General features: G+C 34.6%; 3 protein-coding genes across 20 annotated transcripts in view; 2 read left to right on the forward strand and 1 right to left on the reverse strand.

Annotated features, from left to right (window-relative positions):
- Positions 1–406: 406 nt before the first annotated feature.
- Positions 407–6412, reverse strand: LOC107040869 (acyl-CoA-binding domain-containing protein 5). The gene is made up of 5 exons (XM_015261135.2): positions 6146–6412; positions 4246–4602; positions 3010–3158; positions 1409–1672; positions 407–925 (listed from the first exon to the last, which is right to left on the reverse strand). Exons 1-5 carry the CDS (start codon positions 6204–6206, stop codon positions 788–790), a joined length of 969 nt encoding a protein of 322 aa, XP_015116621.1. The 5' UTR covers positions 6207–6412; the 3' UTR covers positions 407–787.
- Positions 6413–6564: 152 nt separating this feature from the next.
- LOC107040877 lies at positions 6565–12662 on the forward strand. Of its 3 annotated transcripts, XM_015261147.1 has the most exons (7): positions 6565–6755; positions 9014–9219; positions 9307–9434; positions 10698–10891; positions 11124–11430; positions 11525–11579; positions 12278–12365. In XM_015261147.1, the coding sequence occupies exons 2-6, from the start codon at positions 9026–9028 to the stop codon at positions 11542–11544; spliced, it is 843 nt and encodes a 280-aa protein (XP_015116633.1). In that variant the 5' UTR covers positions 6565–6755; positions 9014–9025; the 3' UTR covers positions 11545–11579; positions 12278–12365. The 3 variants fall into 3 exon arrangements, with proteins under 3 accessions (XP_015116633.1, XP_015116632.1, XP_015116630.1); XM_015261146.1 differs by lacking the exon at positions 11525–11579 and having other exon boundaries at positions 6566–6673; positions 12278–12662; XM_015261144.1 differs by lacking the exon at positions 11525–11579 and having other exon boundaries at positions 6568–6755; positions 12278–12662.
- A 911-nt stretch (positions 12663–13573) lies between these two features.
- The window catches only part of LOC107040909 (inositol hexakisphosphate and diphosphoinositol-pentakisphosphate kinase 2), a 29351-nt gene continuing 19457 nt past the window's right edge, over positions 13574–23467 (forward strand). For 14 of the 16 annotated variants that reach the window (XM_015261187.1, XM_029126299.1, XM_029126300.1 and 11 more), the window contains exons 1-3: positions 13574–13743; positions 15916–16018; positions 16372–16479. In XM_015261187.1, coding sequence (XP_015116673.1) covers positions 15986–16018; positions 16372–16479 — 141 coding nt within the window. In that variant the 5' untranslated portion in view covers positions 13574–13743; positions 15916–15985. Of the gene's footprint in view, positions 13744–15253; positions 15369–15915; positions 16019–16371; positions 16480–20196; positions 20562–23467 lie in introns of those variants that run through there. The other 2 variants (XM_015261188.1, XM_015261196.1) reach the window with 2 other exon arrangements.

Genomic DNA, 23467 nt, shown 5'->3' on the forward strand with positions numbered 1-23467 from the left:
ATTTGAATGGAATAATCCATTGACAAAGTCTTCTCTCATCACATTCTACTGAATGGAAATTTATTGTTCTCCAGGAATAAAAAAAAGTTGACAAAAAAAATATTTAATGAAAAAAAATTTTTTTTGCTTGAATTGCATCAAACAGTGGTTTTTTGACTGTGTCATTTTGCCCCACTCTCCCCTAATTTATCATGGTAAGTAATGATCTAACAGCCATTGGACCCCGTAAATTATTAATTTGTAATTTCTTCCCTATTGGCTTTATTTCCCAACATGTCAAAATGTTCAGTTTTTTTGAACGTTTTTTTGACTGTACAATCAGGATTTTTGGAAACCCCAGGGCTATGTAAAACTGAATAGCAATTCAAGAAAATTTCAGATTATAAAAAAAAAATAACCAAGATGATGATCTGGTAATTCATGATTTTTATTTTACGGAACTGACGATGCCCAAGGGCCCAAGGGAGAATGTCAAAAAATATTTGCAAAACTCGACATTGTCTCCTGAAATATCTTGTTCACGAGGCCATTCAACAATTAACAAAAATATCAAAATTCATCAGAATTTACCACTTCGTTATCGCATCAATTCCCACAATTTTTGGAATTTTCGAACTTTGAACACCATGAACTTCTCTTGTGGACGCCACAGACAAAATTCGGTCCGATTGACATCCGGAATGCTCAAAGTTTCTAGAAATACATGATAAAGCGTTCCTTTAGGCCCACGTGCAGACTCCTGCAGAATTTATATGTGAAATTTCTCTCCTCTTCTTTATCAAGAACATCACATTTTTCTTTGACGATAGCGTTGCACCAGGGATACGAGACCTTGGGCTAAGAATGGCCACATGATCATCAGTGCGAATATCCGAGGGGAGCAGTCCCTCAGTGGCCACCACTTGGGATAAACACTTGGTCGCTCCTAAAATTAATGAAAATATCTCGATCATTAAGAAAATTCGATTGACGATGGGAGAAACCATCACTGAAAATAATTGAAAGAACTTTTTTTTAGTTGAGGTCAACCAGAGAATAATCCCGAGAACAAAACGATTGCATTGAGAGGCCAAAATTCATTCATTATCTTCGATGAATTAACGATTACGTTACGAAGTGTTGAAGTTGTAGTAATTTAGAAGTTCAAGAAGAGATATCAAATAATTTAATAAAATCCATTTGGATTTCCCAATGAAACATCGAATTATGCATTGACAATACTTTAAACACTCTGGAATTTGTTAGAAACGTTTCAGTACTGAAGTGGAAGAAGAGGATGAAACTTTGGACCTCTAAACCATTTGACCTTCAACTAAAAACGAAAAAAAAAAAAAAAAACGTCATATAGCCATTTGAAGCGAAAATGTCACTCATTTGAAGCCAAAATCACATTTAAAAATCTCTTTACATGCTGCGGTGCCAATGCCTGCAACGCCTTCCCCTCCAGTCCCCTCACCCTCCCAGTTATCCTGTCCAAATCCCTCTGAAGATTCTGCATGGTAACAGCAATTTGACTGAGAAACTCGGCATTATCCTTCTTCTCCCTCGAGCGTCCCCTATCCTGATTGCACTTGGTCTCCTCAACATCACTCTTATACCCATTCGTTAGACTATTCGGGACCTTCGTAGTGCTCTGCACAGCAGACTTTGTAACCGTCCTCTCAGGTGCGACCTGCAAGAAATTTATTACGCAAAAAAAGCGATAACTTATGCAGTGAAATTACGAGTCATACTGAATTGCATAAAATATTGTGAATATGAAGGATACGCTGAGAAAAAAAAATTATTTTTGTCAAATATCCATTTATTTGAGGGAAGTATTTAGTTTTTCAATACCATAGGGGAGAGTGCGGCAGAATGAAACAGCGGGGCAAAATGAAGCAGTCGAAAAAACGACTGTTTGACGCAATTCAAGCAAAAAAAAAATCTTCATTCAATATTTTTTTATTAATTTTTTTTTATTCTTGGGAGTACTGACGAGAATAATAATTTTCCATTCAGTAGACTGGAAAATTATTGAGAAGTTTTGACGGGCGAAGATTTTGTGAATGGATTAATTGAAAAGAAAATGAAACAGCAAAATCCAAAGTCCAGAGCAAGGCCCAGGGGGAGACCCAGAGGGGGAAGAAGGAGAATGTGATGCTGAATTTCAATGGAATAATCCATTGGCAAAATCTTCGCCGATCAAAACTTCTCGATAATTTTCCATTCTACTGAATGGAAAATTATTACTCTCATCAGTACACCCAAGAATAAAAAAAAGTTAACAAAAAAAATATTTAATAAACAAATTTTTTTTTCTGAATTGCGTCAAACAGTCGTTTTTTTGCATGTTTCATTTTGCCCCACTCTCCCCTATTTCTCCATTCGATTTATTCTCAGACAATCCTCATTATGTTTCAATTATGTTAATTATATTGCTCTAGAAGATGATCATGTTAGTTATGATCTTGAGTGAATTCCTTCAATAATTATCAATATCCAAAAATTCAGTAGCAAAGTGGTAAAACGGTACAAGTTATTTTTGAATATTGACCAGTTTTCAATGAATATCTCGGAATCTAAGGGAGATAGCAAAATTTTTGTTATAACCTTTTTTGTAGAGCCGATTGAGTGCTGCAATAAATATAATTACGACAATTTCGCTATCTCCCTTAGATTCGGAAATATTCCTCAAAAACTCAACTGGGAGGTAAGTCGACTTAAACCGTTTTATCACTTCGCTACTGAATTAATTGAAATTCTTCCCTCCAGAAAATAAGAAATTTAGAAAAAAATGGATAATCATTGAAGAAGTTCATCCAAGGTCATGTGCATTATCATCTTCTAGAGGGACATGATTATTATAATTGAAAACTAATCAGGCTCGCCTGGGAACGTCTCGATTGGAGAAATACGATTTTGAAAAAATGAATGGTTCTCTCAAGTAAATGAATACTTGGCAAAAAATTTTTTTTTTCTTAGTGTATTGTTTGTAAATAATACTCCTACCATTTGATGGAAATTTACCTCGACTGTGTCTTTGAATTCCTCGTCTTCACCATCTGTGTCTGGTGGAAGAGGACTCGCACTGTGACTACTCGCTGGACTTGTCTCCAAGCTGCTTGATATATGTCTCGATGGGTTTCTCACTCTCTGAGGAGATGTTTCCCTCGATCCTAGTGAAATTAATTGATCGGTTGAACAACCAAATCTATAAAATCATCTCAACACTTCATTTAGAGAGCATCTCATTCACTCAATCAGGAACTGAACACTCAGTTCACAGAAAAAAACGACAGAGTTCTCAAACAAGACTTACTTGTGCCAAGAAAATAGCTGTTTTAAAAATGATCAAAAAAGGATTTTTTTGTGCCCAACATGCAAAGGGTGCGGAGATGAACAATTCTTGTCATAAAATTAGATTTAGTAGTTAAAAAAAAAATTGCATTCTCTGTACACACAAGAAATGTCATCTTTGTCATTAATTTATTTTATTGTCTTCATTCCAATTTTTCTTTGCGGTTAGATTAATTTAAATTTATTGGATTCTATTCCCATCGTAGTATACAAATTGTGGGAACAGTTTTTCTCATTTTCAAATGAAGAGATATTAATGTAAAATATCTCTATATATATATCAGTATAATATAATAATTCCTAAATTTTTCATGATCTGATTTCATTGAGCGGAAATGAGAAAAATGCAGGAAGAGATGATCAGCAAGAAAACAAAAGAAAATTTTTTTTTATTTTTCTGAAAAATTTCAAAACTGATTTTTTTTTAATGACGAAAAAATATCAATATGTTCCCTTTCTTTGATCTACTTTCAATGGAAGAAAGTGAAAAAAGTAACAGAGATACGTGATCAGCAGGAAAATAAAAATTTCGATTTTTCAATGCTTCCGGAAAGTTTTAAAATTGATATATTTTTTCAAATAATGAAAGAATACCCATCAATTCAATTTCTACCCTCACATGTTGATAGAATGCATAAAAAAAAATAGCAAAGAATAAAAATCGGAGATGAAAAATTTTATCGGATTAATATAATGTAATACCACGGAATCCAAGGTAGGTAGTCGAATTTTCGTCATAACCGTTTTTGTAGCTCTCAATTCGCTCTACAAAAAAGGTCATTACAAAAATTTCGCTATCTCTCTTGAATTCAGAGATATTCCTCGAAAACTCAGCCGAGAGCCAAGTCGACATCAATCGTTCTACTGCTTCGCTACTGCATTCAATTTCCCACTCGTTTCATCTACCTAGAGGAGATCCCGAGAGTGGAGACCCTGGTTGTGACCTTATACGTTCAATAACTGGTCCCACCAATAGTTCAAGGTCCTCAGCGGGTACACTCTCGTAGAATGCGTCCAAACTACCCAAGAAAGTGGCGACATTGTCGGTGTAGGACATAGTCTCGACGATTTTCTTCAATTCTTCGACGTAATTGTTCATCGCCTCCTGACGACTCATGTTCCCGAGTCTCATCCAAGCGTCCCATTTCGCTTTTCTCACTACTTCCCAGAAGGCGGGTTTCGACTGCTGGCAGGGACCTTCTGTCGCCTGTTTGTAATATGCGTAGAAACGGAGCTGCAGCTCGTGACTCGGTTGATAAGCACCTGGGAATTATCAGTGATGGGGAATTCGATGGCTATTTTTAGAGTGTCCAATGGAAAATGGTATTTCAAATAGTTAATCGTCACAAAATACTGTTGTGAATAGTCGTTTCAATGAGATTTAGAGAATAGTGTCTAATTCAGTAGTGAAGTGGTGAAACAGTTCAAGTCAATTCTCTTCTAGCGCCAGTTCTCGATGAATATCTCAAATTCTAAAGGAGTTTGCAAAATTTTCCTAAAAATCTTTTTTGTAAAAAAAAGTGAAGACTATTGAAAAAGATTTTACAAAAATTTCGCTATCTTTCTTAAATTCCGAGTTATTCAACAAAAACTCAACTGGGAGCTAAGTCGACTTAAACCGATTGACCACTTCACTACTGAATTATTTTAGGGGAGGGTGGGGTAAAATGGACATTTTTAGCTTTTTTAAAAATATTCATAAGTGAGAAACAGATTTATCAATTTAGCTTAGTCTAAACTCGTCACAAAGGGGAAGAATTGTGCTTTCAATTGAAAAATAAAATTATTTCATTTCATGAACAATTCAACACGTCATGAGCATTTTAAAAAAGTCAAGTGTCCATTTCACCCCACCCTCCACTACAGATCTGAAAAAACACAATAAATGAGAATAAAAAATGTGTTAAATCGCTTATTTATGATGTTTAATGACTCTGAAATACCAAAAATAATTCTAAACCTTATCTTCGCATGAATTACAAAAAAAAAAATCCATCCACAGTTCAAATTTCAATTTTAAATTTATGCAGCATGAACCAAAGTTCACGTCAATAAATCAAAAACCTCTTCTTCAAAATCATTATTAAGAGTGAGAATGTGAAAGTGTTAATCCAATTTTTTGCACTCATCAGAGCCCGACCAGATTCCCGTACTTATTCTCACTTTCGAAACTTCACGCTACAGCCTCTACCATGAATAACAAACGTAACTGTCAGGTAATAGAACATCCTAAGAAATGTGCAAAAACCCGAGTTATGAATTAGCAAATCCAGTATAATGGATAGTTCCATCTCCACAAAGGGAAAAAAATATCATGAATAATGCATCCACAGCAATAGATTCTTCACTCGAATGCATTCATTAATAAAAAAAAATGTTTAGCGATAATGTAAATATAATTACCGATTAAAAATTGACACTTGTATATTCACAATCAACCGTATCTTTACATAAAAGTGTTGTCAAATAAATAATTTTGAAGAAACAATAGTACTAAATATAATAATAACGATTATACGAGAGAAATGAAATAAATGATCAAAGTGATATCTCGTAATTTTCCAAAAATCAATGCACGATAAAATTAATGAATGAAAAATCTATTCCCTAAAATTTTCCATATTTTCTCCCTCTCAATCACCAAAAGATAATGAGTTCATGTGGACTTTGTCTCGACTCACGCGACGTCACAAGTTCACTCGAAAAAGAAATAGTACACGATAAAACTGATGATCAAATGGAGCCCTTTCCCCTCTAGAATTAGCAATAGAATGAATAAAGAAAAAAAAATTTTATCATCACTTACCATTTTTAGGCAGACTCCTGATGACATTGACAGCAGCATCGAACTTTTCCTCGGTGGTCATGCCTCTCCTTTCACTCGTCACAAAACAAGAGCCTTATATTTACGTCTCAAGTGTTAAAACCCCCGACAAATAAAGAAAAGAAAAAAAATTAAAGACATTCGACAGTTGCGTTCACTTCAACGACACTTGCTGCACAAGAGCGCAACTCTCCTCCGATCAACGAGTCTAGTATAGGTACTAAATGAAAATGAATGAAAATAGGTGACAATTTTTTTTGGTATATTTTTTCTACTCGGTGGCTCTGCCAATGGCGATTGAGCTCGTTTTCACTCGGTTCGAGTTCAGACTATGTCTATGCGGATTTCCTGTGGATCTGAAGGACGGAGCAATGGGGAGCCTCAACACTAGGAGGGACTGGCTCTCATTGGTCCATCTACATGTGTATAGTCTGGTAATTAACGACCAATGGAATACAACAGTCCGTGAATACTTTCCCGTACAGAACGGCATTCATCCGCGATAAAACGGTACATCATTAACGTTATTCTCATTTTTAGTGAATGGTGGAGGTCGTTAATCAGGTGTCATAAGTTAATCAAGGTGTTCAAGGTATCCAAGTGCTACTGATTCGATCGTTAAACAGTTAATCCACTCTGATATTGCATAGATAGCATCAGGAATAGGGCATAACAATTGTTTTTGCAGTGATAAATCATTAGCGAAACTGTGAAATGAAAATGCAACTCAATTTCGTCATCAGCTTTTGATAAATATCTTGAAATCTACATTATATCGGCTGATTTTCAGAAATTTTGGTAAAACGAAGGGAGGAATTTATTCATTTTCCCAATGAACCTTCTCAAATCATCAATATCTTCTGAACTAGTGATGCAGTTGGCATGAGTGAAACCTCAGTTTGAAATCTGTAAAAATATTTTCAACATTAAGTTATTGATGACTAAGAATGGCTCATTTTTTTGTTCATTTTACCCTTCTCTCTCCAATTTTTAAGAGTTACATTAATGAAATTATCGTTCGAAAGATTAAAATCGTCATGACATTTTTTCGGAGCAGTTGTGAAAATATGGAGTAATTATTCTGCTCCGAAATGACTCGTGTAATATGCCGACGGAGCAGCCGGCCAAAATATTTTGTGCCTGAGTGCATTTTAATGAGTTGACGATTCTGATAAATATTGATGAGTTGAATTATTCGAGTGTGACTTAAATTTCAAATTAATTCCTCTACAACACTCAATACATTGTGAATTCGCCGAAAATTCCCCTCATTAATTGTAACTGCAAAGTTCATTTTCATAGTTGTTGAATTCTGATATATTGAGTATAACTCAACTCAATGTATTGAGTTTTGTTATGTTGAGATACGCGTTATGTTGTTATGTTGAGATGTTTGCGAAACGTCGGCAAAAAGTTTAATCTAGACGCGGCCTCCATTCGGAAGCCACAACAATAAATAATAACGTTGGCCGCGAAAGCCTCAAAACTCAAATTGAATAACTACGGCAATGAACTTTGGAGTTCCAAATCCTTTAATAAAAAATCCAGTGCAACGTTTTTTGAAGCTAATCTATTCGGCGCATTGTGTCATTAGATTTTTCATAAATGATGATAGTATACATTACAGATATTACGATAATACTTTATTATATTTTTTGTGATACCTGCCTCAAAAGTGCACTTTTCGAAACAGATTAGTGTGCGTAAAGCGGTTGTTTCCCGCACGGCGAGCGTAAAATTCACGAGCGTGCGTAAAGTGAATTTCGAGTGCGTAAAGAGAGCTGCGCGGAATTATCTGAGGGATAACTCTTGATGCCATCCCTACCCTTTGCTCTCCTCTTTTCACTTTCCCTCCCCCTCTTGCCCCTTTCTACCTATCCCTTCTTATTCTTGCACCCTTCCCTCTTTCATCGCTACCATTTCGCACTTTTGCTATTCATCCGTTTGTTTGGAACCCGCCGAAGCCTGCTCTTTCTGTTGCATATTGCTTCTTCTCATCTTACTCTGTATTTTATGTAATTTCCATTATTAGCATGTATTGATTACTCCACGATATTCACTGTGATTTACTGTATACCAGCTTATGTGGTTTTGCCACCATAATTTTGTACAACATAATGTACAGCAATAAACTCAATCAATCAATCAATCAATACTATATTATAATACATTATGCATATTATTATTATCAGTTTATTATTTCATTTTTTTATTATGCACATTATATTTTATAATACACAGGGGAGGGGAGGGTAAAATGGACACTGTTGACTTTTTTAAAAATATTCATGACGTGTTGAATTGTTCATGAAATGGAATAATTTTATTTTTCAATTGAAAGAACAATGATTCCTCTTTGTGATGAGCTTGGACTGAACTCAATTGATAAATCTGTTTCTGAGTTATGAATAATTTTAAAAAAGTCCAAAAGTGTCCATTTTACTCCACTCTCCCCTATAGTACTCTATTATATATTGTATATTATACATAGTATATATAATATAGTATAGTATTATCGTAATATCTTTAATGTACCCTGTCATCATTTATAAAAAATCTAATGACACAATACGCCGAATAGATTGGTTTAAAAAAAAGTCACACTGGATGTCTTATATATAAAAAAAATAGAATACATTCCTGAAACGTTTCCTTCGGAAACGTTGATATTAATCTAGTTAATTTAAAATAAAATGGAGACAAAATTTATCGCTTATCATTCAAAAATATTTTTTTTTGTAATCAGAGGAAAAAACGGCAAATAATTGCAAAGAAAGCCATACAAAATCAAGAATTCTAGTGTTTTCTCGAGATCAATGGGAATGAAATGCTTTTGTTGATGATTTTAAGAGCGAGTAAATAATGACGACCGTTGGGAAAGGTCGAGGCTGGAGTAGACATACCGAGGAACCAGTCCTGAGAAAACCCGGGCCACCCCCAAGACCCAGAGACGAATTAATCGAGAGAATTCGAGGGATTGACATCACTGACGTGGCCGCCATCAAAGAATCATCGAGTCCAGCGGCTGAAATAGTCCCGGACAAGCAGAATCTGACGTGAGTATACCTCGAAAGCATGTTTTTACAATTTTTTATTGATTCATTTGACTGTCATAAATAATTTTGTGGGTTTTTGCTGATCAGGAAAATCACCAAGCTTTATAATGAAGCTCTTGAGGACAGGAATTTTACCCCAAACCTGCTGGCGATTTTTCATAATCCCAGCAATAATCTTCCGGCTTTTTTGACACTGCTGCAGCCTGATTATGAAAGTAAGATGATCAAGAGTGAATATTTAGAAAACACGAATTCAGGAGCGGAGTGATGAATTAATTTTTACATTTTTTCAATTGTTAATTCATCTCAGATGTTAATTCATCCCAGAAATGAGTGAAACAACATCAAGAGAAAAATGGACATAATATCACAAAAATTATTTCTTGAGCGAAAAACATCGCATAGATATTTGATCAGTTTATGGCAGGTTTCAGACAAGAAATCGGTACTCTTCAGGTAAGGAGGAAGTTACTGAATGAAAAGGTGATGTCTTTTTTCGAAATGAGATAATATTCCTTAAAAGACAAGAGTAGTTTGACAGAAGGAAAAGAAGATGTTGCTTCCTTTCGAGCTCAAAGCGATTGAGCGTAAGCGACGGTTATATTTTTTTAATATCTGGAGGTTTTCCTCTGCACAAACTCTCTATTCATTCAGTATGAAAGTCTCTGATTCACTGATTCGAAGCTTTTAATATTTTCAGTAATTTTCTCATTTTCTGTCACGAAAAAAGCGATTTGTTGTGGCAGGAAATTCTCACTTTACCATGAAATGTTCATGTTCAAGTGATGAACACTTCACCGAAATCTGACATTGTCTGACACATTATTCGAAATTCTGATCCCAAGAAATTTATCCTCAAGAGATGAGATATTTGGCGCAAGAATTAGTTTTGTGATATGACGATATTTCTCGCAGTGTACACCGAGAAAACCCCAGTTTTTTTAGAAGTACATCGTTACTTATATTATGAAGCTCGTGGTTTGAAAATTTTGAAGAGCAAAATATTTTGCACTAAGAAAAAAAAAAGCTTTTGTCAAGAAATTTTGCACTTGTTCTAAAGACGAGGACAATTTCTTGATGCCCAGAAGGCGATTTTCCAAACCAAGTAAAATTGAACTAATTCATTTAATAGTTTAATTAGCCTCAATGTTAAAATATTGCAATGCAAAAATCCCTTGAATTGATTTGAGAATTCGTTTTCTTGATATGAACCAAGTATAAAATTTCTTGGCGTAAGTTTTTTATTCTCTGTGAGAGATATTGGGCGTTTGGTAATTTTCAAGACATGAATTTCTTGATTCAAGTAGACGTACTTCTCAAAAAACTCTTGTCTTCCCAGTGTAGGAGAATAGGCGAAAAAGCTCATGAAATTCGCAAAAAATAAGTCTTTTAAAATATTCCTCTAATTAAATGATCTATCAACAAGATAATATAATCCTAAGTATTCATTTTGTTAAAATTGTTTTTTTTTCTTTCAGGGCGAGAAGCCTTTTCGAAAAACTCACCCTCTAAATTCCTAAATTTTGTATATATAATGGGAGAGATTGTCCAACGACCTACTACATTCCTTCCTGGTCGCATTAACGATGTCTTCATATCTGCGATCATCGATTTATGTAAAATTTTATTGGAGTCCTCCGAAGAGGACGAAATCGAAGTTGTCATGAACCAGGTAATTTTTTTCCTCTTCATATTTTCAAGATGTTGTTATTTCGATAAAGAATAGTTCCACCAAAAATATTAACAGACATTTTTTCTTGGAAGCTGCAAAAAAGCCAGAATCCATTTTTTCCTGCCACCATTCATTATCGACATACGAAGACAATTACGAGAAATGAAAATAATTGAAACAATTAAACGCAATCATCACGAAAATGACCGTTAATTTTGTTTCTGGTGATTAGATTTGGCTCAACGGAGAAAGACTGAATGCAGCTCAACCGAAGGAGCTGTCAGAATTACTGAGTAAGATCAAAGGTGTTCTGATATCCAGAAACTTGAGCACTCGATCGAGAGCGATGCTCCTGTACACAATCGAAATTTCGCATAATAATTACTCGACATCACTAAACTCTGATCTCGAAAAATTCTACGAATCACATTTGAGCAAGGAGACGATCGGTGAGTTGATTGAACGGAGGAATTTGGCATCGGTTATTGAAGCTAGAAATTTGGAACCAAAAATTCCGGAGCTCAAAATTCCGGAAAAACGTGAGTACATGAATTTTCGTTGTTGAATATTATTCATTTGAAATGTCAGGGAACACTTTTAACTGGGAATTTTAGTTCATTACTTTTTTTTTAGATACAATGACTCCTTGCTGAATCTCAGGGTTATGTTTTTAGAACACAGTCTTGGGGTGAGGAAATTTTGCAATCTGTACTGAGAGTGGTGATTTTCATCATTTCAATTGTAAATTCGTAATTTAAGGCCCGGGTGGATTATCTGGCGATTATCTGAAATGATATCCAATTACTATTCAGTTTGACATATCCCCGGAGTCTCCGAAAAGTTATGATTGTACAATCAAAAAAACATTGGAAAAAAACTGAACATTTTCAAAGAGCGTTTTTTAATAATGTTGGGAAATAAACCCGATAGGGAGGAAATTGCAAATTAATAATTTGATGTATCTAATGGTTGTTGAGTTGTCATTTGTCACAGTAGTCAATGGCTGTCAGATCATTAGTTACCATGATAAATTATCCATTCACTATTTCCTCTCTATCGGACTTGTTTCTTAATCTTTATTAAAAACGCTCTTTGAAAATGTTTATTTTTTTTTCTACTTTTTTTGATTGTACAATCATAATTTTTAGGGACTCCTGTGTGATGAAAAATTTAATGGAAATTGTGATATATTTTACATTATGAAGATGGGGGAATCATAAGCTACAAACAAGTCGGTTCAAAATTTTTTAGATAATGCCTCATTTCGAAGGAAAATGTCGTGAAATTTGTTTGTTGGAAAATTCATAAGCTAAATAAATCCCCCTTTCCTCCTAAACCGACTGTGAATTTTCCTCCAGCAAAGAAACGATGGAATTTTGTTTTCAGAATCCCCCCCTCGCTTCAACCTCAATAAACCCAAAAAACCAGAGGAGAAGGAGCCTCAGAAGCATCCTCAACCCAACCCAGGCCGTCCCCGAGCCATCCGAGGTTCTGGAGTCAACGGGAGTCGTGACGAGGAGAAAAAAAATCCCAAGAAGTCACCCTCTTCCAACTGGTCGGATGGAAAAAAGGGATGGGGACATGATGACCGTTTCGAGAGAGATTACTAAGACTCACGAGTGCATAATTAAAACTTTCGAAGTTTCGAGTTTTATCAAGTCTTTGATATTATTTTTGTTTCCAATCTGAAAAACTGATTTTTTGTTCATTGTCATTTAAACTTGCATAATGAATGAGTAATCTCAACTTTAATAAATTAATTTTTTATTCATTGATGAATTATTGTTTTTGGATGATTACCCCCGCCATCCCTTTGAATCCATTGTATAATAATAATATTAAATTCAATGAAATGAAGAAAAAATAGATAATTAAATGAATAAAAATGGAATATTTAAGGTGTTTCGTGTTTTAATCAACCGAGAGGTGAAATGGAAGGGGAGTCTTATTGTTCTCGAGCCCTGATTCAATTGCTGAGCACGAAATTTTCCACTTTTCAAGTAACTATTTGAGTGCGCATTTGAACATTTTTTGAATATTCATTTTATTCATCAGATTGATTGATTTTTTTGTGATCACCTATGGATGTCAAATAATTTTTATTGGATATTTTTCTAATTATTGAAATAATATTAAAATGCGTCTCGAGTTGGTAAACCTGTCGAGTGTTTTCTCTCAGTTCCATGGTCCAACCCATACCTTTCCCACGATGTTCACTTGACCTTCAAATCACGCGCCTGCGCGTGAGGGCGTAATTGCCCCGAAACTCATAATTTTCCGAATCATTTGTTCAAATAACTTTCTTATGAAATCTGAAAAAAATCTGAAACTTATACGCGTTCTCAAGAAAGATTTGATTTATCCCCCACTATTTTTTCCTCAATAGTTCATCATTTTTTTGGGTGACACGGGAATTTCCCTAATTGAGAGTGGGGTAACCTCGGAGGTTATAGCTGGAGGGGTTACAGAAACATCCAAATTTCATTGTTGTTTTTCTTGATACTGAGATCTGAAAAAAATGTGCAAAAATTCTCAATGCTGCAGCATACTCAGGAATTTCTCCCATGAATTTTTCAATTTTTTTTTCATTATTTTGACTTTTTACAGGAAAGACCTTAATTGAATTTAAATACTGCTGAATTCATATTGTTGTTAATGCAATCTCCCGACACGTGAGGTCTGCACTGTTGCCCATGTTTTTCACGATGTCGGTGGAGAAATAAGTGTGCTCCGAAATTATTTAAAAATAGCGATAAGACAGGTGTTATTCATAAACAAAACTTTGATTCGTTTGAAATCACCTTAGGAGGAATCGAGGGAATCGTTGGCCTGAGAGAAGACAATATCGTTGGGTGAGTCGCATGAAACACTCGTGACGAAACGTCATGTATTGATTAGCCCAAAACCTAATTCTCTTTTAACCGCACTGGCTCAATGAGCACTGCGCCGCCCGTTTTCCAATTTTTCTTTTTTCAATGAAATGAGAGTCAATTAAAATCTCTAAAAATTACAATGCATACTTTTAACTATATCGAATTTCTGTCAATTCTCAATCCGTTGATACTCGCATAAGTACTAACATGCGAGCATGAATGATTACTACAAAAGTTTCAAAATTCGAATCCCCAAGTTTAACCTTTAAAAATCTCTAGTTCTATTACCATTTCCTATTCGTTAGGAGTTGAACCCTTCCTCTAAACCCAAAATTAATCATTTTTTCCAACTTTTGTTTTTCACAAATGGTAAAATAACGTATAGAAATAATTTGTATAAAAAATATCCGTATAGAAATATCCGAATATCATATACGAGGGTTTATGGTCCTCAAAGAAATTCATTTTGGGGTTTTTCGTAGGGGAGAGTGGGGCAAAATGAAACAGTCAAAAAACGACTGTTTGACGCAATTCAAGCAACAAATTTTTTTTCATTAAATTTTTTTTCGTCAACTGCTTATTCTTCGGAGTACTGATGAGAATAATAATTTTCCATTCAGTAGAATGGACAATTAAAAACAAAATTGTTGGAATTTAATACAAATTTTTACTTTTGAACAGCAATAGTGAAAATTCTCGCATGAAAACAGATATTAAGGATATTAAGGAGGTTTCACCTATCAAGTAGATAACTCAGTTGAAAAAACTAAAATTGATTCAATAAATCATTCATGTTATAAATTATTTCTCTAATCAAATTAGACGTACTATGTCATACTTTTTCGGTCTCAAAAATAATAATTCACTGTTAGAAATTTTTTGAAATTTAAGTAACAGATGTAGTTAAATTTTCAATATTCTGAACTTGAATTCAATTTCAATCTAATTGCTCATGGAATTCCTGATTCATCTTGGAATTTCAATGAAATTAGGTTTTTCATGATGAATAATTATTGAATTTTCAAGGACAATTTGGATTTTCAAACCTATCGTGACAATTAAGCAATACATTCAATTGAATTTTCAACAGATTTAAAATTCAGAAGAAAAGTTGCCTGAGTTTTCACGATCTTCAGTAAGTTTCATTGTCGTGTGAGCCTGAGAAATCAAATTTCATTGAATATTCAAGCAAATTGACTGATTTATGAATAACAAGATCAATGGAAATTCCATGTAAATTATTCGTTGTTAAAAATTTAAAGATTTTCTACTTGAAATTTAAAGAGAAATTTCTAACAGTGTTAAAGAAAATTTTCATAAACAATGATCAACTTGTGACTGCAGTGGTAACAGTCGAATTTTGATCGGGCAACATCGCACGCTTCGGCTAGTAGTGGGTGGTAGTGGGGTTGTATCAGTGAGATGAATGTTGTGTTATACGTGTCCATATGCTTCCAGCACTGAATTATCCTCACCGACTCTGCTGACCTCGCTCAGCTGTGTGGTGTTGTGTTGTCGATTTATTCCATGTACACCTTGGGTGGTTATTTAAAAACAAATTCTTTTTTAAAGTTATACGAAATCAAAATTTCCGGTCAGGCGAGGTGAGTTATTTTTTCAAAATGATAACTCGATAAATATGAATTTCATCAAAGAAGTTCTGTTAGACTTTCCAACCCCCCAGAAAAATCAGCAGCCCATTCAGTCTGGTCCGAGGGGATACCCCATAAAGGCGGGCAGCCAGGGTCCACGGACCAACAGTGCGATTATGTCTAAACTACCTGCTTTTTATCTGCTTTATTTCAGCACGGACGAAAAAAATTAATAGAAAAAGCTATCGAATTCTTTAAGAAATTCTATTGAATTTGTATTGAACTCCTCTATTAGTTTTTGGCCGATTCTATTGAAATGTCCACTAGAAAATATTCAGTGGAAAAAGTCAATAGAATTCAATTTTTCTATATAACTTATTCCATTGAGATATTTATTAGCTAAACTTTTTAGCTAATGAAATTTGCAAAAAGTGTCGTCTGACATGTTGCCCTGACATCATTCATTATGAAAAAAATGGAATTGTTATCATCGTTATTTAGAATTGGGCAACATCAAAATGTTTCAACGATTAACTATGGAATTTTCTGGGTATTTTAGTTCACAGTGGCAGAGTTTTTTCGTATAAAATCGTCAAAACCTTGGCCTTATCAATGAGAGCACTCTGGACATGTCGTACACTGAATTGGAACATGGGTATCAGGTAAATAATTCAGTAGCGAAGTGGTCAAACGGTTCAAGTCAATTTAGTCTTTAGTTGAGTTTTCCAGAAATATTTCCGAATTTAAGGGAGATAGCGAAATTTTCGTAATAACTTTTATGATAGAGCGAATTGAGTGCAACCAAAAAGGTTATGAGAAAAATGCTGCTATCTCGCTTAGGTTTCGAGATATTCCTTGAAAACTGGCCAATAGCCAAAATCGACTTCAACCGTTTGACCACTTCGCTACTAAATTAATTTATGGCTAACTATCAGTTAATGTAGCAGTGGGAGCCATTTGATTCATTGGGATCTGTTTTCTTTCTTCAATTGAAAAAAATCATTTGCATTCCCAGGATCTCCGGAGCACTGGCCGTCCAATATTCTACGTAGGTGACATCGGTGCCGTACCCCAGAATCTTGTGGGCGGGATACCGTCTGCAATCTACAGGTCATCCAAACGCGTACGTATTCTCCTTCTCATTTTAGTACTCAAGCGGTTAAGGTGTTTCGTCTGTGGATCGGGGGGGGGGGGGGGGGGGTGAAACGGGAGTTTCTGATCACCTTCGGGTGTCAAATAATTTTTACTGGATGTTTTTCTAATTATTGAAATAATATTAAAATGCGTCTCGAGTTGGTAAACCTGTCGAGTGTTTTCTCTCTCTCAGTTCCATGGACTAACCCATAGCTTTCCCATGATGCTCACTGACATTCGAATCACGCGCCTGCGCGTGGGTGCGTAATTGCCCCGAAACTCATAATTTTCCGAATCATTTGTTCAAATAACTTTCTCATGAAATCTGAAAAAAATCTGAAACTTATACGTGTTCTCAAGAAAGATTTGATTTATCACCCACTAATTTTTCCTCAATAGTTCATTATTTTTTTGGGTGCTATGGAAATTTCCCTAATTGAGCGGGGGGTAACCTCGGAGGTTAAAACTGGAGGGGTTACAAAAACGTTCAAATTGTTCATTGTTCATTGTTTTTTTTCTTGAAACTGAGATCTGAAGAAAATGTGCAAGAATTCTCCATGATGCAGTAGGGTAAGCTACCTAGTAGATGGACACTGCCCTATAGATGGACGAGCTACTTTTGGATAGGAAATTATGCAAAACAATACCGAAATGTGAATTGTTGCTGTGAATTTTCACTAACTGTTGTAATTCTGACCCTTGAGTGACGATTTTTTTTCGATCAATTTTTTTTTCAATTGCTAAAAAACAAACGTCCATCTACTGGGCGGTTTTCTTACACTGATAGAATGATTCATTTATTCCAAACGAGATTCGTTGAATATTAACGAATGGTAGAGTTGAATATGAAGGATTGCAATGCTTCCATTCGGACGCAAAAATATAAAGATTAATTCATCACCTGGAGGAAAAGGTCTCTTCTCCAATTATTATATTGATCCCTCATTCATCTTTACCATTCAATTTTTTTAATTCACTAGGCAATCATGCGCGACCACCTTCAAGTGAGCGCTGTAACGCACAATAACATCCTCGTAGTCATGGAAATCATTGATGGATCCATCAACCAATCGCAAGGCGAATTGAAAAGTTAACAATCAAAACAATCATTCATTGTCAATCAACTTTATGAAAAAGGATTAGTCATCACTTCAATTTTAAAATTCGTGACTTGAGGGAATCCCCAAAGAAGAAACGATTACTTCACTGAATTATTCATTCAATCTACTTTTAAAAAAACATAACATTCGTGAAACACGTGAAATTGATTCCATTTTCGAATTATTATCCACTTTCACGACTGAATTTTGTAATTTTCTTCGCAAATAAAAGAGCACGAGGAGAATTATGATCTGTTAGTTGACATGTGATGCCACTGATCATTCAGCACCAATTATTCTTCACTGGGTCGTTGGCACACACGTCTTCCACACTCGAATTCTTCTCTAATTTTATGCCAATGATATTTTTATCCCGAAAAATGAACAGTGGCGCTCTAGGAAGTGAATGAGTTACGTCCTGAACCATCATTGCTATCACATTTGCCTTCAGCACTGTCAGAGGGTTCGATAAAATTCTCGAGAGTTCGTAGAAAACCCTCACCAGGTGCCATGAGGAGGAGCAGACAGACATATTAATTAAAATAGGGGAGTTAGAACTCGAAATTTCCTGCCAATCTTGGCTGATCGATTGTCGTGTCAATTGTAATCAGTTTGACGTTAATTTTTTATGGCTGGAAAGTGGTGGAAGTTCTGGCACGCGTTCCTGCCACTCTGGGAGTGGATTATCGACAAATCCGAAAACTTTTGGGGAAGGGTGGGAGCTACTTGGTAATTGTTCGAGAGAGACGAGTGGATTATTTCTGGTTGGAATGTACGGGTGTTTAATGGGACTCGATGTATTCTAGTGAGACTGAGGGACAGTTGAGGCCCACTGGGCTCAGGTGTCACGTCAGGTGGTGCCCTGGAGAGACATGTCACGGATGCAGGGGGAGTTGTGAGGAGAGGGACGTTCTTTGGCAACTTATGGTATTTTTAGTTATTGATTGAAAGAAATCATCGTTTTATCATTGGAAGTGGTGAACTATATGTTTGAATCTTCAATATCTGGCGATTGAATTATGCGACTTTGATGAGTGTGGTATCATTTTGAAGACTGAAGAGAGAGATTGAAATTTTTTTTTTAATTGTTAAATTCACGATTGAAGACGGACGGTTTTGACATATTTATCTCCATTTCAAATTTGATATTTTTGGGGATTAGGGGTTTATTTCGGAAATTAGTGGGTAAGAGACATTTTTGGATCTACAAAAAATGTCTTTTGATATTTTTCCTTAAAATTAATTAATGATCAAGATAATCAGATCAATCAATTGTAAAGAAAGGATAGAATAAACAGTTTTTCAGAAGGTTCAGTCAGTATCGGTAAATGTGTTTTTTTTTTCGTGGTCAAGGAAAATTCTGTATTTTTTTCGGCTGACAGTAGAACATATAAAACTAGCTTTTCTGACTTTAAAAAAAATTAATCGCAATAGTCTCAGTAGAAATGAATAAACTAATTTTTCATTATACACGGGCTCTTATGAAAGTTATGTTTAAATTGATAATTCATCTACTGGAAGACTCGAAAAATAGAAATAAAAGAGAAGGTAATGTGTAATATCATACTGAATCCAATGGCCAGAGAAAAATTTGGAGTACCCGGGCAAAAAGAGGAAATATTTGAATGATTCTATCCCATATAAGCGCATGTTAGCGCATGCATTTGGTGCATTTTGTCTATTTCATTTCTAAATAATGAACATGGGTTGGTGGATTCAAATTTGTATCAAAGTGAAGGGAATATCTTCATCTCTCAGCAACATGCTTAATCGTCAATAATCCAACATTGACAGAGTGAAATTCAACTATTTTTTGTTATCTTGAAGTCTGAAAAAATATCTTCGAGGCCCGGGTGGATTATTTTTCGAACGTTATATCGATTGTTTTTCCATGTCCTTTATGTAAAATATATCATAATTTCCACTGGATTTTACATCACGCAAGAGGCCCTCAAAATTATGATTGTACAATCACAAAAAGTAGAAAAAAAACAGATCATTTTCAAAGAGCGTTTTTAATAAATATTAAAAAATAAGTGTGATAGAGAGGAAACAGTGAATGAATAATTTATCATGGTAACTAAAGATCTGACAGCCATTAGATACATCAAATCATTAATTTTCAATTTCCTCCCGATTGGGTTTACTTCCCAATATTGTTAAAAAATGCTCTTCGAAAATGTTCAGCTTCTTTTCAACGTTTTTTTGATTGTACAATGATAATTTTTGGAGACCCCAGGGCTATGTAAAACTGAATAGCAATTGGAGATCATTTCAGATTACCAAAATAAAAATAAAAACTCAGATCACGTTCGAAAGATAATCCACCCGGGGCTTAAAATAACATCTTATTCGTTCGAATCGTATCATTCAGTTGAAAGATATCGCTGGGATTTATTTTTTCCTTAAAAAACAGAAAATTGTGTCACTTTGTTAAATTAACTCTCATTACCCAAGCGATCCCCTGATAATTAATCGAACCAGAGCATTACCTTCAGATAATATTGGCAATTTTTCTCTTATCATCGGAGCGATTGAAATCTGATTATCAAAATTAACAGCGGTAAAGGAGAATCACAGTCCTTCAATGTCACTGGGAACGCTGATAAGACGATTTGCCTTTCGGCTTATCTCTTGATTCCACACTTTACTCTGTATACTCTGGACATTAGCAAGTAAAAACAGTATAGTAATGCACGAATACCCGGGATCCCACGAAATTCCCAGTTATCTAGCCCTCAAAAGTATTTACTGAAATTTCGACTTCGTAAAATCGAAATTTTCGATTCGTTTCGAGTCAGTCCTTGGGATTATATAGAGGTAATAACTTTCATGAAGTGTTAATAACTTTGACGAATCTTCGGATTGGATAATGAGTGGAGACGAGTGTGAAATGAGTGAGAATTCTGATTACTTCGAGGATATATGTGCGAGTCGATACTTGAGCCCTTATCGTCGATCTTTACTCACGGTAAATAAACCCTACGATAATAAAAATTCTGAGGAATCGTCAGTGTAGAGAGGATAATCAGATTGTCGTCGAGGCAAAACACAGGTTTTGAAATAGATCTAACAAATTTTAGAGTTGGGCCTGGGTATATAATTCTGTTGTTAAGCGGTGAAGCTAAACTGAATAGAGCAGAATATTTGGTCTTGACCAAAACATCCCGGCTGGGCGGTGTGGAATTTTTTCTCTCTAAATTTTAGAGATGGGCGATGTTTTAAAAACATCGATGTTGCGAATCGATGTTCCAGGAAAAAACATCGATGATTTAAAAAATCGATTAAAATAATTTTTTTCTTCTCGGTTTTATTGAAAAATATACAGGCGAGACTGGGGTAAAACGGACACTTTTGACTTTTTTAAAAATGTTAATGAGGGGTTGAAATGTTGATAAACTTTAATAATTTTTTTTTCAATACAAAGAACAACTCTGTCTCTTTGTGACGAGCCTAAATTGATCTCAATTGATAAATTTGTTTCTGAGTTATAAATAATTTTAAAAAGTCTGAAGTGTCCATTTTACCCCACCCTCCTCTATTCAAAAAATACAACCCGAGGAACTTACGTTTCAATAATAAACACTGCTGGAGAGTTAAATTTTTATTAATTGAAGAAAATATATTGAATATTCTCCATTAGCTACAATAATACTCAAAAATTTTAATTAAAAAAAAATTGAAGAATTTTAATTAAAAAAAACAATAGACCACTGGAGTTGTTCACTTCTCATTCATAACTAAGTTTTCATTCTCTTAGATTTTTTTTTTGTTCCCAAGACGATTGAGCAATTAGCAGAAATATCTCAATTGATTCATCATTTCGCTTCAAAGTTCATGTTTTGAAAAAAATGTCGAGAATTTTTTTTGCTGGAAGTTTTCTCCTAAACTCTATATTTTTAAAATAACAGCAATTAAAAGGTGTTTCGTCTGTAGATCACCGGGGGGTGAAACGGAAGGGGAGTCTTATTGTTCTCGAGCTCTGATTCAATCGCTGAGCACGAAATTTTCCAATTTTCAAGTAACTATTTGAGTGTGCATTTGAACAATTTTTGAATATTGATTTTTTTTTGGAGGCCATGGAAATTTCCCTAATTGAGAGTGGTGTAACCTCGGAGGTTATAGCTGGAGGGGTTACAAAAACATCAAAATTTCATAATTTTTTTCTTGAGACTGAGATTTGAAAAAAATGTGCAAAAATTCTCAATGATGCAACATACTCAGAATTTCCTCCCGTGAATGTTCCAATTTTTTTCAATTATTTTGACTTTTCAATCGAAACACCTTAATTCATCACTCCGCTCCTCTATTCATATTAACTTTCGTTCAGAATTTATCTCAGATTTTTATCTTCAAATGTCAAGCTATGTTTATACTGCTTGAAAAGGTTTCAACAATGAAATCTCCTCGTCAAAATCATTAAATCCCCAAACTCTAAATAAAGAATAAAGAAAACAACAAAACAAGACAAACTTCAGATCCTCAAAAAACCACAAGTCTCATCCATAAAAATGTTGGCCTCCGAATCACTTAATGAATGATAATGCCGTTGCATTTTCAACGTGACACGTTAATTTAATGAAGGCCTGCAACAAGGATAGACTGACAAAAACAAACTCAACTTCTACTTCTCCACTCTTTCAGTCTCCAACAATGTCATGAAGCCTCAGTCGTACCCTTTCCTCTAAAAAACCGTTTGCGGAGTCTCACTCACTAGCGCGAGAAAGATGAAAATAGTCTCTGAACAGAGAGAGACAAACTTCATATGGCAATGTGATTGGAGTTATCGGTGGTATGAGCCAGTTGTGCTCTGGATGCGAGTGATAAATGTTCATTTCAGAGAGAAATTCATATTCTCCTCAATTAAGAAAAAATTCGCTCTCATTGACAACTGAATATTCAATGCATTTCATGATTGAATGCTTCTCCATTTGGATTTCAATTGAATAAAAAAATTGTGGAATAGTGAACAGTAATAATTTATAAATAATAAAAATGAAGAATAAATAGAGGGAATAAAAGAGATAATTGATAAAAGTTCCCAATTGTTCCAGAATAAATAAAAAACTAATTGAAACATTAAAGTCCTCTCATGGAAACTTCTAGTGAACAAAGAGAATAAATCATCATATTTTAGCATAATTTCACGAAACATTGAAATATCGATGACGTGAACTGTTGTAAAACATTTTCCTCGACAAGAATTCGATCACAACCAGATGATTTTGCCTCCCACAACACTTGATACCACAGATGCGCAATTTTAGTTACCATTAAAATAAAAAAATAGTGGAATAGTGAACAGTAATAATTGATAAAGAATAAAAAAGAAGAATAAATAGAGGAAATAGGAGAGATAATTGATAAAAATTCCCAATTGTTGCAGAATAAATAGACGAACTAATTGAAAAATTAAAGTCATATCATGAAAACTTCTAGTGAACAAAACGGAATAAATCGTCCTAATTTATCATAATCCCACGAAACATTGAAATAGCGATGACGTGAACAATAGTGAAACATTTTCCTCGCCCAGAATTCGAGCAAAATCAGATGATTTTGCCTCCCACGACACTTGATACCACAGATGCGCAATTTTAGTTACCATTTAAATAAAAAAATAGTGGAATAGTGAACAGTAATAATTGATAAAGAATAAAAAAGAAGAATAAATAGAGGAAATAGGAGAGATAATTGATAGAAATTCCCAATTGTTGCAGAATAAATAGACAAACTAATTGAAACATTAAAGTCATATCATGAAAACTTCTAGTGAACAAAACGGAATAAATCGTCCTAATTTATCATAATCCCACGAAACATTGAAATAGCGATGACGTGAACAATAGTGAAACATTTTCCTCGCCCAGAATTCGA

The sequence above is a fragment of the Diachasma alloeum genome, unplaced genomic scaffold, assembly GCF_001412515.2.
Source record: "Diachasma alloeum isolate Michigan unplaced genomic scaffold, Dall2.0 Dall_scaffold_00349, whole genome shotgun sequence".
NCBI classification, from domain to species: Eukaryota; Metazoa; Arthropoda; class Insecta; order Hymenoptera; family Braconidae; genus Diachasma; species Diachasma alloeum.